Below are 16,368 nucleotides of genomic sequence, written 5' to 3'. Positions count from 1 at the left end.
ATGAATTGGACTCTATATGAGTTCAGTGATTCAGGTCAAATGATTGTGAAATAATGATTATGTTAAAACACAACCAACACCATCAGATCACCTTTTCTATTTGTTCATCTGGCTGTTATAACTCATGTACAGCAGCCAAACGAAACTTAAAGTTAATAATTTAAGGGGCAAGAGCCCAACTAAAACACACACTGATCTCCACAATGGTGACTTTAATTATGGTTTTCTCCTTCAGTGATTCTGCTTGTTAACACCAGGTGTCTTCAATGTTGGCAATAAAAGATATTTAGTAAATTTTACTCATTTTAAATGGTTAACTTTTAAGGAATTAATTTGATTAATTATTACTCAATTATAATTTGTTCAATTTAATTACTTTTACAATTAATTACTAATTGAAATAGCCCGAGTAAAGATTACAAGCACTTTCTGTGTGGAAAAAGTTGCCTAGCTTTTTTAAAGTAAATGTCACTCCACATTTTTTTCAGTGTACCTTGGGGGACAGAAATGGACTCCTACCCCTATTTCTGACAGTGTATGAGCAGACTGAAGGGGAGAGACGTGTATCCCAAAAAATATTAATTGTGCTCTGTATTTCTGCAGAATAAAGATCCTGAGACCTCTTCCATCAGTTTTGTCTTCACTGAATAGAAAACAAACACAACCAGAGTAAAACTGTTACATCAAGTCACCTTTATTTATATAGCGCTTTTTACAATACAGATTGTTTAAAACCAGCTTTACAGTGATAACAGGAAAATAATGCAACAAAGTTTGTTTCTGCTGTACAGCAGCTCTAGAAGAAAGTAATTGTCCAGTTCAAGTAAGTTCAGTGTTGATACATTTCAGATGTAAAAATCATTAGTTATTAGTTTAGTTAATTTATCTATATAGCTGCAATTGTTTGGGTATTTTGACAGTTGTGCTGTGATTTTACAGTTTTTAAATTGTAGTTGATGATTTGTATTTGTATATTAAAAGTAGCTACTAAATAAACACATGAAAATGTATATATCATAAATAGATATTTTTTTGTTAGATTTGTATATATTCCTTTAACACCCCATGTTGGTTATAAATATAATCAGGTCTGTGACTTTCTGTTTTACACTTCAGTCTGCACTAAATCCAAAAGCACATAGCTGGCATCCGCTGCTATGTCATTCAGAGCTCTGTACAGCATTGCTGAGACTGTGCAAAAGGACATTCCTCCGGCTATCACTGAGCCAATAAAGGGTATGAGACTCATAGCATACTCAACTCCATCTTCAGCCACAGCCAGAGATGCAGCGCCCAGCAAGGGGAATAATGAAGCTGCGTTTATTCCAGCATGCAGTGGAGACTTCATCAAACTCTTGTAATGCTCTATGCTCTTCCCAGATCTTTCACAGAGTTTCTGCAAGGATTTATCATCGAGACCAAAAACTTTGAAATACCTTTCTGTCTCTTTTGTTATAATGGCTAAATCCACAGCAACTGAAAGACCAGGAATAGGAACCGCAGCCACACAAGCAGACAGAAAGGCTACTCTTGCGATATCTTTCTCTAGAGCTTTCTTCTTTTTCTCATTAATCTCCAGTGTGATATTTGGCAAAGCTAATAGCAGCACATCCCGCTTATGCTGTGGAAGATCTTTCTCTATCTTCTCCTGCAGCAGATTGAAATCATACTTTTCCAACTCCCAGGAAGAGATCAGGAAAACAGGATCCTTCACATTGACCTTTCTCAGCCCTGTAAAGTAGAGCAAAAAATAATAATATCATCAGAAGACTATTATTTATGAACAATATTTATTATTTATAGTATAATCATAGATTTTTATGTGAGAAAAAAATAGTTATAATAAAAGATAACAGAACAGTGATTGTAGTTTTTGACGTTTACTGTATAAATTGTATTGCCATGTACTGCATTGACCAACCATTTTCACAGTCCTCTCTGATGGAACGAAGTGTATTTTTCTCGTCGAAGTTGGCCTTCCTCTTCTCAGCAGCAATGCTATGTTCAATCTTAGAACGAACAAAATAAAACTTTTTCCCCATTTCTATGATATCTTTGGCCAGCTTAGCATGGCATTCCTTAAATCGATCTGAAGCAATGATAATGAATACATCATAGCGTTTAATGTTAACCAGTTTAAGGTACTCATGGGCTTTGAAGTTTGGTGTTCCAATGCCAGGAAGATCCCAGACTTTCACATTGTTGTATTTTGGGTGAAGATAAACCTCAGGTTTCATAGTGGTCTCCACTACACCAGTTTTGGCAGAGCCCTCATCTCCATCTCCTAAACCCCTTAAAGCATTGACAAATGAGGACTTTCCAGAACCAGACTCCCCTGTAATGCCAATGGTAAGTTCTTCAAGATCTTGCTTTTCAAGGTAATCTTTAATCGTGTTTATGGCTGATGGGAGATCCTGAGTATCTATGGATTCTTTAATGTCTTCCAGGTGCTTTGCAGCTGCATTGTCTGCTGTCCTAGATGAAGCCATCTAAAAAAAAATGTCAACAGTATTATAAAAAAGACTTGGCAACTGTTGTAAAAAATATATTTTTTAAAACTAACATACTCAAAATTGAATACATTTATACAAGTACACTGTAAAAAATAAAAAAGTTAAAAACAAATCAATTACTGTCAGGTACGGCTGCCAAACAAAAACCGTAAAATTTAAGTAAAATATCTTAATTTAAATAAAGTGCAAAAAACTTTAACAGAAATTTTCCTTAAATGTTTTACAGAAAAACACTGTTATTTTACAGCTATTTCCTGAATTATTACCATAAAAAAAAAAAACACACACACATAAAAAAAGGTCAAATGACTGTCAGCAATGGCTGCCATACAGAAAACATAAAAGGAATGTAAAATATCCTAATTTAAATAAAGTGCAAAAAACTTTACTGAAATCTTCTTTTTTAATAAAAAAAACCCAGATATTTATTAACAAACATGTTCACTATAAAAAGTGAATCTCTTGCAGTTCATTACATGCATTCATTATTGTAACTATATGTCACTGCATCAGCAACTACTCAATCACTGTCTGCTAAATAAAGCAATATGCAACAAATCATCAGTGTTTTACTGCTCATCCTGGACTGAAGCTCAGGCTCTACTCTTCAACACAATGGTGACACACAAAACACACCATACAGAAAACCAGAAAACCCAGAAATCGCAACAGAACATCCGGGTGCACACTGTGCGATTTTGGTCACGATTTGTCCGTCTGAGACTAATTTTGCAAATCCTAAAAGATTCCTCTGATCCTAGGCTAAAATCTGAAGTCTTTGATCATTAGTTTGACATGTTCACTGACAGGCGATTAATGACCGTTGCGATCAAAGTTTACCTCCAACGAAATTCTGGCAGTGTCAGAAGATTTGACTCACAGTCCTGCAGTGTGACTTCTCCTATGACGACATTGTCTTTGTTTTGCAAGGAAGTAAATTAACGTTAGAGATTTCTTTGTCCACTGTAAAAAATAAAATCTTTAAAAAACGGTCAAAGACTGTCAGCTATGGCTGCCAAGCAAAAACTGTAAAAATAAAGTACAATATCCTAATTTAAATGAAGTACAAAACACTGTTATTTTACAGATATTTCCTGCATTATTATGACCATATACCTTCATGTAAAAAAAATCATAAAAAAGGGTCAAAAGAAAAATAAAATAAAAGTGAATATCAGTGAATCAGATCACAATTTGATGACTATACCATCATCAATAAATGACCACAATCATCTGATATTTTCTCCAGCAATTATTGTTATAACAAATGTGCATTAACAACACAGTTAAAGCAGTTAGAGAAAAACGTAAGGGTCATGAGCCCAACTAAAAATATCGGGTTATGGTCGGGTTAAGGTCACTATTTGGGTTTCTGAAACATTCAGAATAACCCGTTTACATGCGTGATCTCAATCATGGTGACATCAAATTTATTTTAAAGGTTTTTGCACTTTATTTAAATTAGAATATTTGACTTTAATTTTATGGTTTTTGTTTGACAGCCGCAGCTGCCAGTCATTTGACCCTTTTTTTACGATTTTGTTTTTACAACGAAAGTATATGATCGTGATTATTCAGGAAATACCTGTGAAATAACAGTGTTTTTCAGTTTATTTAATTTAAGATGTTTTACTTTAATGTTACAGCTTTTTGTGGGGCTGCCAGTCATTTGACCATTTTATAATTTAACTGTTTTGTTACTGTTTAATTACAGATTATATTTGTAATTTTACATACATTTTTATGTAATTTAAGAAAACAGAAAAAAATACTGTATGAAAAATACAATCAATTTTCTGTATAAAAAATGTGAATTACTGGAATTTGTCATTAATGTCACAATACCTAAAATAACAGCTTAATTTTTATTTTACAGATATTATTTGTAATGATCGTCAAAAAATCACAGTTATTTTCTGTAAAATTAGGATTTTTTTACAGTGTGTTAAATTAACAGTCAAGAGTGTTGAAGTTAATGAGCTCATTAAGTTATTAATTGAGTGATGAGTGACTATTATTGAAGACACCTGATGTTAACAAGCAGAATCACTAAAGGAGAAAATCACAAATTGTGTGTCACCATTATGGTGATCAGTGTTTGCTTTAGTTGGGCTCTTGACCCTTATATGTTAACTTTAGATTTTGTTTGGCTGTTGTATCTGAGTTATAACCGATGAACAAAGATAAAAGTTAATCACAGGTGGTGTTGGTTATGTTTTGACACAATCATAATTTGATCCTGAATCACTGAACTCATTTAGAGTCTAATCTCTGACTTAAATGTATATTTTTGATTACAGCATCACTGTTTCTACAACATAAGATCCAGAATTTTGTTAATAATCGAAAGGATTTCTTAAAAGTTGTCCTGATAAAAGTTGTCCTCCCAGGAGAGTTCATTTAACACTGGAGTTTTGCTGTGTATAAAGCAGATTTTAATACTTTAGTGAAATATAATAATTTAATGAAAAATAAGGCTTGTCCCATAAAAACTAAAAGGTTACTACTGTATTTTTATGGTAAAGTACTGGAAACCACAGCTGATGTTTTTTCACCGCACATTTAAGTCCTGCTGATGTTTATATAATAATTTTTTGCCGTAAATTTAAGTCCAAAGTAAGGTTGCTACCATATTTTTAAAGGTTAAAGGCAACCACAGCTACCGTAAATTTCACATTTTTTTTTTAACAGTGTAAAGTGCTAAACTACTTCAAAGGAATATTACTCTGTTTGCTGTTTACCACCAGACTGCCTTCCATCATCTTTTCAAATCTTGTTCATCTTCAGAAGAGTACATCACAGGCATAGACTCTTCAGAAGAAGACCTTAACCTTCTTCTGGAAAGCCACAAACGGGTAATGGCACATCTTACACTACTTGCATCAAGATTTTAAACATAATCAGAGCAAAAGTCCTCCCTGCTCACTGTAAAGTCTTTGGAAAGTTAATGTCATACATTATAACACTTATTTTTAATGCAGTCTTTTTGCACTGTATTCTGTGTTATAAATTGTCTTTTTTGTTACAGTTTTTATAGCAACATATAATAAATGTTCTCTAAAATTTCATAGTATATTGTCTGCTGTTTGCACACACTTCGTCCTGTTAGTCTTTTACTGTATGGGTTGGTGGACTTGTTTTGTTGAGACACTGATAAGAGTAATATATTTCAGCATGAGTGTTAAATGAACACTGAAAAGTGTTAAAGTAAATAAGATAATTAAAGTTGCATTGTGTAATATTTAGGAGGATCTGTTGACAGAAATGCAATATCATATACTGTACATAACTATGTTTTCGGAGGCGTATAAAGACCTTACATAATGAACCGTTATGTTTTTATTTACCTTAGAATTTAGCCATTTCTATCTACATACACCGCAGGTCCCCTTATTTAAAATAATAATTTTGAGCCACCAAGTTTCAATAGTTGGCCTAAATGGACAAACTGCTCTACAGAGCGTGTTTCATCACATAATTCATAATTCCAGAAATTATTGGATAAAAACACATTAAAGTGTCATAATGCATAAAACCATGTTAAGCGCTTTCACGTTTTAAAATATCACTATAATTTGCCTATATCCATGAGACAGAAAACAACGTAAATCATACATTCTGCCTAAACAAGAAGAATCTTCAAACTGTTTTGGAATTTTCCAATAGAACTAACATTCCCAGAATGTTCCATAAATAAAAAATAAAAAAATGGTTAAGTGAATTAATAAATAAATGTAAAAAAAGTCAAACCTGAGTGTTCTGTGTTTCAACAGAGAGTCTTCTTCTGCCAGATATTAAGAGATGTGTCTTGTTTTCTTGAATTCTTTTCCCACTATATTGTGGGCTTAAATAATTATTCTCGAGTTACGCAAGATGCATGTCACCCAATCAGAGAATATCTGTGTGTTATGTAGATATCAGTGACTGCTCTCTCTTTCTAGTAAATCACATGACTTTCAAGAAAATGACCATAACGAGATAACAACATTGTTTCGGCCCAGATCCGGCCCACATGTGGCACTTGTGGAATGTGGATCTGGCGCACTTGAGTGGACCGCACCTGTTTGCCAGATTTGGGCCACAAGCAGGCCATAGCAATGCCACGTCAGCCAAGAGCAAAGAAATAAACCAGAACTGGACCTTACTGCCACAATAGATATAATAAGAGTTAAGAGCCCAACTAATGGAAACACTAATCACTGTTATGTTGTTCAAATGAAACACAGTTAAATCCCTGTTAATTCTCAATAAAACTTCTGTAGACGTCTGACAGAAATAAAGTCAGTCTGGTTAGTAATAAGTGAAGCTGGTAATGCTGTTTGTGGAGTTGTTTAATCCTCCTCTGCTGAGATCTTCACAGATTTAATGTCTTCTTTTCTCTTCAGTTGATTTCATCTGAGGCTGTGGCTGAAATTACTATTTTTTTGGCTCAGGTAAGGTCCAGTTCTGGTTTATTTCTTTGCTCTTGGCTGACATGTGGCATTGCTATGCAGAGGTGTAAAGTCCAGGTTCAGAAAGTAAAAGTCCTTCTCAGTATTTTGTTCCAATCACCTGGATTTGCTAATTCAGACAGGAGAGAGAACTAATTAGTGAAATCAGATGACTGAGATTATAGGTGGAATAAACATATGGCAGGACTTTTACTCTTTGGCCCCTGGATTTCCCACCTCTGCAGATTACAAGCAATATTATTAATTAAATTTAACAAATTAGAATTGAGTAATAATTAATCAAATTAATTCCTTAAAAGTTAACCATTTAAAATGAGTAAAATTTACAACAATTTTTTTTTTAAACAAAAATATCTGAATAACAGACAGACGTCAAAGATGAATTAAGAACTCTTTATTTTTTATTGCCAACATTGAAGACACCTGATGTTAACAAGCAGAATCACTGAAGGAGAAAACCATAATTAAAGTCACCATTGTGGAGATCAGTGTGTGTTTTAGTTGGGCTCTTGACCCTTAAATTATTAACTTCAGATTTTGTTTGGCTGCTGTACATGAGTTTTAACATAATCATTATTTCACAATCATTTTACCTGAATCACTGAACTCATATAGATCCCAATTTCTGAGTTAGATTTACTTTATTAATTATAGCAGCACTGTCCTTTAATGAAACTGATATGTCAAAAAATCCTTCAGAAAAGGAGCTTCAAAAAGGAGATGGAACAGGGGAAATGGGTTCAGAGAAATCTAATTCTCAAACCGTCTACATAAAGATCCCGCTCTCTGCACTGTCTGACAATGAATTACCCGAAGATGCAGATGAAAATGTTTGCTCTCCCTATACATTTATAGATGGATATCCTTCAGATACTGATATAAGGCACAAAAAAAAAATGATGTCATGTCATACAACGAAGAAACCAAGAATGCTGAATGGGTGTATGAGATACTGAACAGTAGTATTATAGTTGAGAATAACACAGTAAATATTAGATTTGGCACATGCATGCAGAACAAAGGCTTTCAACAAGGTCATCTTGCTGCAGCTGGCAATCACACGTGGTGCCAGGAAGCCTACAATAACATGTTTTTATTCAGCAACATTTCACCACCGGTTGAGCTATTAAACAAAGGCATCTGGAAAGCCCTGGAATGTTTGTCGAGATAAAATAATAGATGACAAGGAACACAAGATCCTTAATGTCCATGTGTACACTGGATCAACAGAGAATGATTCAGACTCAGAACATTCAGGGTGTAGGGCTGAGCAAATATGGGCAGAACTCTTTACTGCCCTAGTATTTCAAAAAGCCTTTTAAAGGTATACATGTGAATTAAACGTGGCACGTATGCATTTGAAATATAGAGCTGGGTTCTGTTTTAATGTACCTAAGTCTACCAAAAATAATAAGAGTTTAATATACTGGTTTGTGACTCTTAATTTCTTCTTATTAACTAACCACTTGTAAACTTATCTTCACTGTTCTTTTTTATAAATATAGGATTTGTGTTAAATCTATACCCACACAGCAAAATCCCCAGAGTTAAATTAACTCTGCTCAGAGAACATTTGGTCCCTCTCTACAGAGTGTTAAAATAACTTTGGATCAGAGTTCAGGTTAATGAGATACTTAAGTGATTAATTAAAGGGGACATATCATGCTAAATCCACTTTTTCAAGTTCAAGTACAAGTACAAGTTCAAGTTACTTTATTTATACCCGAAGGTAGATTTTGTTTGCAGTAGAGTCACACACCATCACATTATCGCACATCATCACATTACCACACATCAAAAATCATCCGAAAAGCCCTCCATTCAGCGTTCTCTGATCTATCTCACTGATAGCGATCAGCAACATACACCTAATTTGAATCCCTCGCAAGGCTCGCATCATCACTTTGCACTTTTGAACTGTCGATCAATTTCGGACAAAGCCCCTTATCTCAATGAAATGATCACTGACAATAACCTTGACATTTTTCTTCTCACTGAAACTTGGCAAGTTCCTGAAGATTTTATACAGTTAAATCTACTTACGCCAGATGGATATAATTATCTGTCCAGACCGCGACCCCATGGTAAAGGGGGTGGTCTCGCTATCATCCATCGTGATAACTTCCGTATCAAGCAACTTGACTTTCATGACATCAATACATTTGAGTAGGCTACATGGTTTTGAAGGCTGACTCTCTCATAATTATTTTGCTCTATCGACCTCCTAAGGTCCTGTCTAACTTCTTTTCTGAACTCAGTGAACTGTTGACCCTTGCCCGCTCATTTTCATTTCCCATTCTACTGCTTGGTGACTTTAATATTCATGTTGATGCTGTTTGCTCTAACACCAACCAGTTACTTTCTATCTTTGAATGTTTTAATCTAATTCAGCATGTTCATTTTCCTACTCATACCCGTGGTCATACCCTTGATTTGATTTGTACATCAAGGGCTAATATCTCTTCCATCACTTCTACTGACACTGGTATTTCTGATCATAAACTTGATTGATGATTTTAGCTTCAGCCTGCCTATGCATAAGAATTGTTCTACAACTGTCATATCTTACCGCAATCTCAAAGCTGTTGATACTGCATTATTTTGTACCTCCGTTTCCTCTTCTAATCTCTCTGATGTCTTTGATATCTCTTCACCCTCACTGATACTATCTAACTATAACTCCATAATCTCGGATATCTTAGATAAGCATGCTCCTGTCAAGACCAGAAGTGTCCCTTCCACACATTCGTCTCCTTGGTACACTCCTGAGCTCTGTATCTTAAAGGCCACTGGTAGACGGCTTGAGCGTTACTACAGGAAAACTGGCCTGACTGTTCACCATTTGGCATTTATTGAACATATCAAAAAATACAAATCTGCCCTGAACCTGGCTCGTTCCAGTTTTGTATCTGCTACAATTAATAAATCAAGCAACAGGCCAAAAGCATTATTCAACACAATAAATAAACTTACCAAACCTCCATCTCATGTTGCTCTAGCTTCTGATGAACTTTGCACTTCATTCTTGGCTTACATGCTAGAAAAGACAGATGCCGTAAACCAGTGCCTCTTTAATGATGCCACTAACATTAGTTATCTGCCGAATCAACCTGGTCAATCCCTGCCTCTCTTTTCTCTGTCTACTCCTTCTTCTGTCTCTGAGTTAATCTTGAAATCCAACCCTTCATCTTGTCATCTTGACCCTGCTCCTACTACTCTACTGAAACTTTCAGTTCAGTTATTTCTGCACCTATCTCTCACTTCATCAATGCATCTCTTACCTCTGCTTCATTTCCTCTGTCACTCAAAACTGCTGCTGTTACCCCTGTTCTCAAGAAACCCAACCTTGATCCCTCAGTTTTATCTAATTATCGTCCCATTTCAAATCTCCCCTTCATAGCTAAATTACTGGAAAGTACTGTTGCCTCCCAGCTTCAGTCTTTTCTAGTTCAAAATAATCTTTTTGATCCTTTTCAATCTGGTTTTCGCCCTTTGCATAGTACTGAAACTGCACTAGTTAAGGTACTGAATGATCTGCTTCTCTCTGGTGATTCTGGTTCTCTGTCTATGCTCCTGCTGCTCGACCTCAGCTCTGCCTTCGATACCGTCTCCCATCAACTACTCATTTCGCGCCTTTCGGATGTGGGTATTTCTGGTGCTGCTCTTTCCTGGTTTTCCTCCTATCTCTCTGACAGACTGTTCTACATTTCACTTCAGAATTTTCGCTCACCTACTGTCCCCCTGAAGCAAGGTGTCCCTCAGGGATCCGTTCTTGGGCCATTATTATTTATAATCTATATAATACCTCTTGGTCAGATCCTCCGCCGTCATGGTTTTAATTATCATTTTTACGCTGACGACATTCAATTATATGCTACTTGTACATCAACTTTATCTCTCACAACTGACAAAATCTCTGCTTGTGTACATGAAATAAAAGATTGGCTTCATTCAAATTTTCTAAAACTTAACATGGACAAAACTGAGATTATTTTCACTGGACCTTCATCACTCACTAATAAAATTCCTACCAACTTCACCTGTGAGATCGCTGGCTCTCTTATCAAACCATCTAGTACTGTTAAAAATCTTGGTGTAATTTTTGATTCCTCTCTATCTTTCCACTCTCACATTAATTCCATCACTAAATTGGCATTCTTTCATCTACGTTGTATCGCTCAGCTCCGTCCCTTTATCAGTATCTCAGATGCTGAAACTGTCATCCATGCATTTGTCACCTCACGTCTTGATTACTGCAATGCACTTTTCATTGGCCTATCAGCTAGCTCCATTTCCAAATTACAATATATTCAAAACTCTGCTGCCAGACTACTCACCCACACCAAGTGTTCTGCACATATTTCCCCAATTCTGCATGATCTTCACTGGCTTCCTGTGGCTTACCGTATCAAATTCAAAATTCTCCTTCTCACTTTTAAATCTCTGCACGGCTTGGCTCCCCCCTATCTCTGTAACCTGCTTCTCCCCTACACCCCTACTCGCTCTTTACGATCCGCTGATTCCAGCCTTCTCGTCGTCCCTCGGCATCGCCTTGCTTCAATGGGGGGCAGATCATTCAGTGTTGTTGCGCCCAAAATGTGGAACTCTCTCCCCCGATCACTCTGTTCTGTTAACACTATCTCTGAATTCAAATCCATGCTCAAAACTCACCTATTTTCTGAATGTTATAATTCTTAATTTAGTTTTTCTTTTCTTTTCTTTTTTTTTCTCAAAGTTATATCTGTTTGTATTCTGCTGGTTGCTGCCCCATCTACCAATTCTCACTTACTGTACTTGCACTCTCAATTGCCTACTGTTGTTCTGTCTGCTGTCTTTGTCAACTGCCTTTATTGTTGTTTGTTTATTGTAAAGTGTCCTTGAGCTCTGGAAAGGCGCTATATAAATAAAACTTATTATTATTATTATTATTATTATAAATACAGTAACACACCATTGCGATACATCCATATGAAGACGTTGTTCTGCAGGTTCGTCGTCTTCATTTTCATCTCGCTCCGGCTCCGACTCTGGCTCGAACATGTAAGGCTGGCTGGACAAGTCTTCCGTTGTTGACATTTTGTTAATAAATAGTGAATAAAGCGTTTCTGTGCCGCTAGATAATCGTATCTCTGCTATCAAACTACAAAAATGGCCGAACGGGGTGGAGTTGAACCGAATGTCACCGCTGCAACCTGGAGAGGGGGCGGGGTATGAAGTGTCTCAATTGTATTTAAAGAGACCGCACCAAAACGAGTTGCTCTCAGATGCACAATAGAAAAGCGGTAGAAAAGGGGCCTGTGGAGCTATAATAATGAGGAATTCAGACCCAAGCATTGCAGTTCCACTTTATATAGACTACAAATGTATGATTTATATGTAAAAAGGAACGATTTATGAAAGGAACGATGATATGTCTCCTTTAAGTGATGATTGGGCATTAATGATGAACACCTGCTGTCAACAAGCAGAATCACTGAATGAAATAGTAGTGGAGCGGCTAAGTGATATAATCATTCAGTTTATGATACAAGCGTGAAAATTGGCATGAGCAGTCTCCATGGGTCACTTGACAAGAAAATTGTCCAAGCCACTTGAAATTTCAAGATGGCGGCCATTTTTCAAGATGGCCGACACCGTAGTGGAGCAGTTAAGTGATATAGTGGTTTATTTGGTGATACAAGCATGAAAATTGGCATGAGCAGTCTCTGATGGTCACTAGACAATAAGCCACCCACAGCTACTTGAAATTTCAAGATGGCGGCCATTTTTCAAGATGGCCACCACCTTAGTGGAGCAATTAGGCTTAAGAAATCATTTAGTTGGTGATACAAGCATGAAAATTGCCATGAGCTGTCTCAAAGGGTCATTTGACAAGAAACCACCCACAGCAACATAAAATTTCAAGATGGCGGCAATTTTTCAGGATTACTGCCGCCCGCCATGTGGATCTTTAAATGATACATTTTCTCATAGAAATGTATTGGGTTCATCAAAAGACTCTGTCAAGAGAGGTAGTTTGACTGTGTTTTGTCTGACTCCTCACCCATGACCTGTCCAGTTTGGTAAAGCCTGTCAGGAGTTGCCTCCCACCGGCATAGCTCTCAGGGTTCATTGAGGTACACAAGCTCCCTTACCACAACAAGTTAACAGTCACAAGGGAGTTTTTTTTTTTTTAAACAGTTATTAAACATGTCAAATTAATACTGAGAGGTGGGGAAACAAAAATAAGATTACTAAATTAGCACAGTTGTGGTGCTGAACGGACAGTGCACCAAACAAAAAATTGAGCAATGACTAATACTGAATGTCAATAAGAACAGATCCAGAGGCAACAGCGACTCTGGCTGACACAGCCATGGAACCATGACAAACAGAAAGTATCTCAAACAATACTAAGGAACTAAACTGAAAATGTCACAGTGATAGTCTGGTGACAAAATAAAACATGATGCGCCGATGTGGCAAGGGAAAGCCGAGCCATAGGCCTACACCGGAAAACATAGAGGACTAACACTGGCAAAAGAAACATGCAAATAGGTTCTAGCAGGGGCAAATACATAGGCATGTGCAACTGAGTCCATATCTGAAGCACTTACACCTTCCAGTACATGCCTTGTTGCACCCACATGTATGGGATACAACTAAGTTCATGCCTTAACCCTACACTTAGTCCGATCGTTCATCCAATGCCATTTATATCCTGTGCGATCTGTACACCATCCGGTTAACTAAAACCCCATTAACCTTGGCTCGGCTCTCCCGCGCTGGCACAACCTGTCAATTCAGGTGCGGCTATCTAACTGTTTTGGGGTAGATTAGACAGCATTTGGGATACTAACTTTACAATTAGCTGACATTGAACCCCCCCACTAAGCAAAATGATGTCCAAAACACGTCTTTTCAATGTCTTTGTCACAAAAGTCGGACGTTGAAAAGACGTCCACAGAGGAGCCAGAATGAAAGTTTTTATGACGTCTTTTTTTGACGTGTTCTGCACGTCCGATATCTAGACGTTCATCGAACCTTCGTACAAGGTTAAAACTAGTTCAGATGTGGCCATTGTGGACATATTTCAACATCATTTATGGTCTCATTTAGACATAATTACTTTGACTATTGCTGTCAGATGATCTTAGTGAGAATTAACAGAGGTTTAGATGTTGATATTTGTTTAATTTGAAGTGTCACCATTGTGGTAATCAGTGTTTGCTTTAGTTGGGCTCTTGGTCCCCGTTACTTTTACTTTAACTTTTATTTGACTGCTTTAACTGTGTGTTTGTAAAACACAATTGTTAACTTCTCCATTTAGGTGGTGGTAATCTTGAAAAAAAAGGCCGCCATCTTGAAATTTCAAGTGGCTGTGGGCGGTTTCTTGTCAAATGACCCTTTGAGACAGCTCATGGCAATTTTCATGCTTGTATCACCAACTAAATGATTTCTTAAGCCTAATTGCTCCACTAAGGTGGTGGCCATCTTGAAAAATGGCCGCCATCTTGAAATTTCAAGTAGCTGTAGGTGGCTTATTGTCAAGTGACCCACAGAGACTGCTCATGCCAATTTTCATGCTTGTATCACCAAATAAACCACTATATCACTTAACTGCTCCACTAAGGTGTCGGCCATCTTGAAAAATGGCCGCCATCTTGAAATTTCAAGTGGCTCGGACAATTTTCTTGTCAAGTGACCCATGGAGACTGCTCATGCCAATTTTCACGCTTGTATCATAAACTGAACGATTCTGCCAAACATAAGCACTTAGCCGCTCCACTATAGATTCAATAAGAACAGAGAAAAAGAGAAACACAAGAACTACAACTGACTTCCAGCCACAGCCTTCCCAGATAGCAACATTGTTTCGGCCCAGATCCGGCCCACATCTGGCACTTGTGGAATGCGGATCTGGCCCACATGCAGCGTGGAATGACCATGCTTAATAAGCCTGTTAACAAGCAGAATCACTGAAGGAAAGAAGAGAACAGAAAAAGAGACGAGCAGAAACACAAGAACTACAACTGACTTCAGCCACAGCCTTAGATGAAATCAACTGAAGAGAAAAGAAGACATTAAATCTGTGAAGATCTCAGCAGAGGAGGATTAAACAACTCCACAAACAGCATTACCAGCTTCACTTATTACTAACCAGACTGACTTTATTTCTGTAGCACACAGCAAAATCCCCAGTGTTAAATTAACACTCTTCGGTGTACATATGTGTCCACACTACAGAGTGTTAAAATGAACACTGAAGCAGTGTTGATGTTAATGAGATAATTAAGTGATTAATTAAGTGATGATTGAGCATTATTGAAGATACATGATGTTAATCAGCAGAATCATTGAAAAAACAAGAACAGAAAAAAAGAGAACAACTGACTTCGAGTCATTACACATTATTGCACTTATTATTTTACCAGTTTGGCTTTATTTCTGTCATACATCTACACATGTTCTTATTTAGATTCAACAGAAGTTTATATGGTAATGTTTTATGGAATGTTTCGTTTCAAGTCGCCATTATGGTGATCGGTGTTTTCTTTAGTTGGGCTCTTGACCCTTTCCTTTTTAATGTTAGTTTTTCTCTGGTTGCTCCAGCTCTGTGTTTATAAAGCACATATGTTGTGACGAGAGAAACTATGACCTGGGCTGTGTTTCCTGAAAGTATCGTAAGCTTAATTTGATCGTACAGACCATTTGTTGCAGCTGAACTATGATCAAGTTAGGCTTAAGATTATTTTGGGAAACACAGCCCTGATTATGTTTCAGTGATGAAATTATTAGTGACCTGATCTCACCCAGCTTTATAAACTGATTATACAAATACTTTATTAATTGTTCACTACAGTTGATAATAACAGCAATGCTTTAATAATCTGAAGGTTTTAAAATCACACACAGACATCAAGAATCTACATATGAATCTCAACAATGGTGACAATCACACAATGCTTCATGTTGCAGTGCATGATGGGAGCCACCACTCAAAATGCATCCATGGCTGACATCATGCATTGCAGCATGAATAAATTATGCAGCTGAATTGTCCTGTAATTTTCATTGTTTTTTCCTGTTTGCTTTTATTTTGCAATTGTTTTATTATGATTTTAGTTTTGTGATGTTCAGAGTTGATCTATTTGTCACTAGTTTGTTTATTGTCACCATTGTTGAGATTCATGTGCTGATTCTTGATGTTTGTGTGTTTAATAACAATCATTTCTGTGTGCAAAGTATTTTCAAAATAGGTCATATTGCTGTTGAGTCTCAAAGTATAGAATCTCAAGACTACAAAATGAGACATCAAGCATATAGTGAAAGATTTAGACTTTGATTAACATCAGTGAAACAGGTCAATACATGCTAATAATGTCATCATCAAATCATATTGTGAGCAGGTCATGTCTTCTCTT

At 36.6% G+C, this 16,368-nt stretch overlaps 1 protein-coding gene across 1 annotated transcript; it reads right to left on the bottom strand.

Annotated features, from left to right (window-relative positions):
* Window positions 1–698: 698 nt before the first annotated feature.
* Window positions 699–6,299, bottom strand: LOC311096198 (interferon-inducible GTPase 5-like). The gene is made up of 3 exons (XM_084135217.1): window positions 6,264–6,299; window positions 1,922–2,489; window positions 699–1,731 (listed from the first exon to the last, which is right to left on the bottom strand). Exons 2-3 carry the CDS (start codon window positions 2,487–2,489, stop codon window positions 1,106–1,108), a joined length of 1,194 nt encoding a protein of 397 aa, XP_083991343.1. The 5' UTR covers window positions 6,264–6,299; the 3' UTR covers window positions 699–1,105.
* Window positions 6,300–16,368: the final 10,069 nt, after the last annotated feature.

This window comes from Abramis brama (genome assembly GCF_963993115.1).
Source record: "Abramis brama genome assembly, chromosome: 1".
NCBI lineage: Eukaryota > Metazoa > Chordata > Actinopteri > Cypriniformes > Leuciscidae > Abramis > Abramis brama.
The sequence above is the reverse complement of the archived record's forward strand: the minus strand, read 5'-3'. Positions and strand labels throughout refer to the sequence as shown.

Coding starts and splice junctions, on each gene's coding strand:
- LOC311096198 (XM_084135217.1), bottom strand. CDS start 2,489: ATGGCTTCATCTAGGACAGCAGACAATGCAGCTGCAAAGCACCTGGAA. Junction 1,732..1,921: donor CAGAGAGGACTGTGAAAATG/GTTGGTCAATGC, acceptor TCTACTTTACAG/GGCTGAGAAAGGTCAATGTG.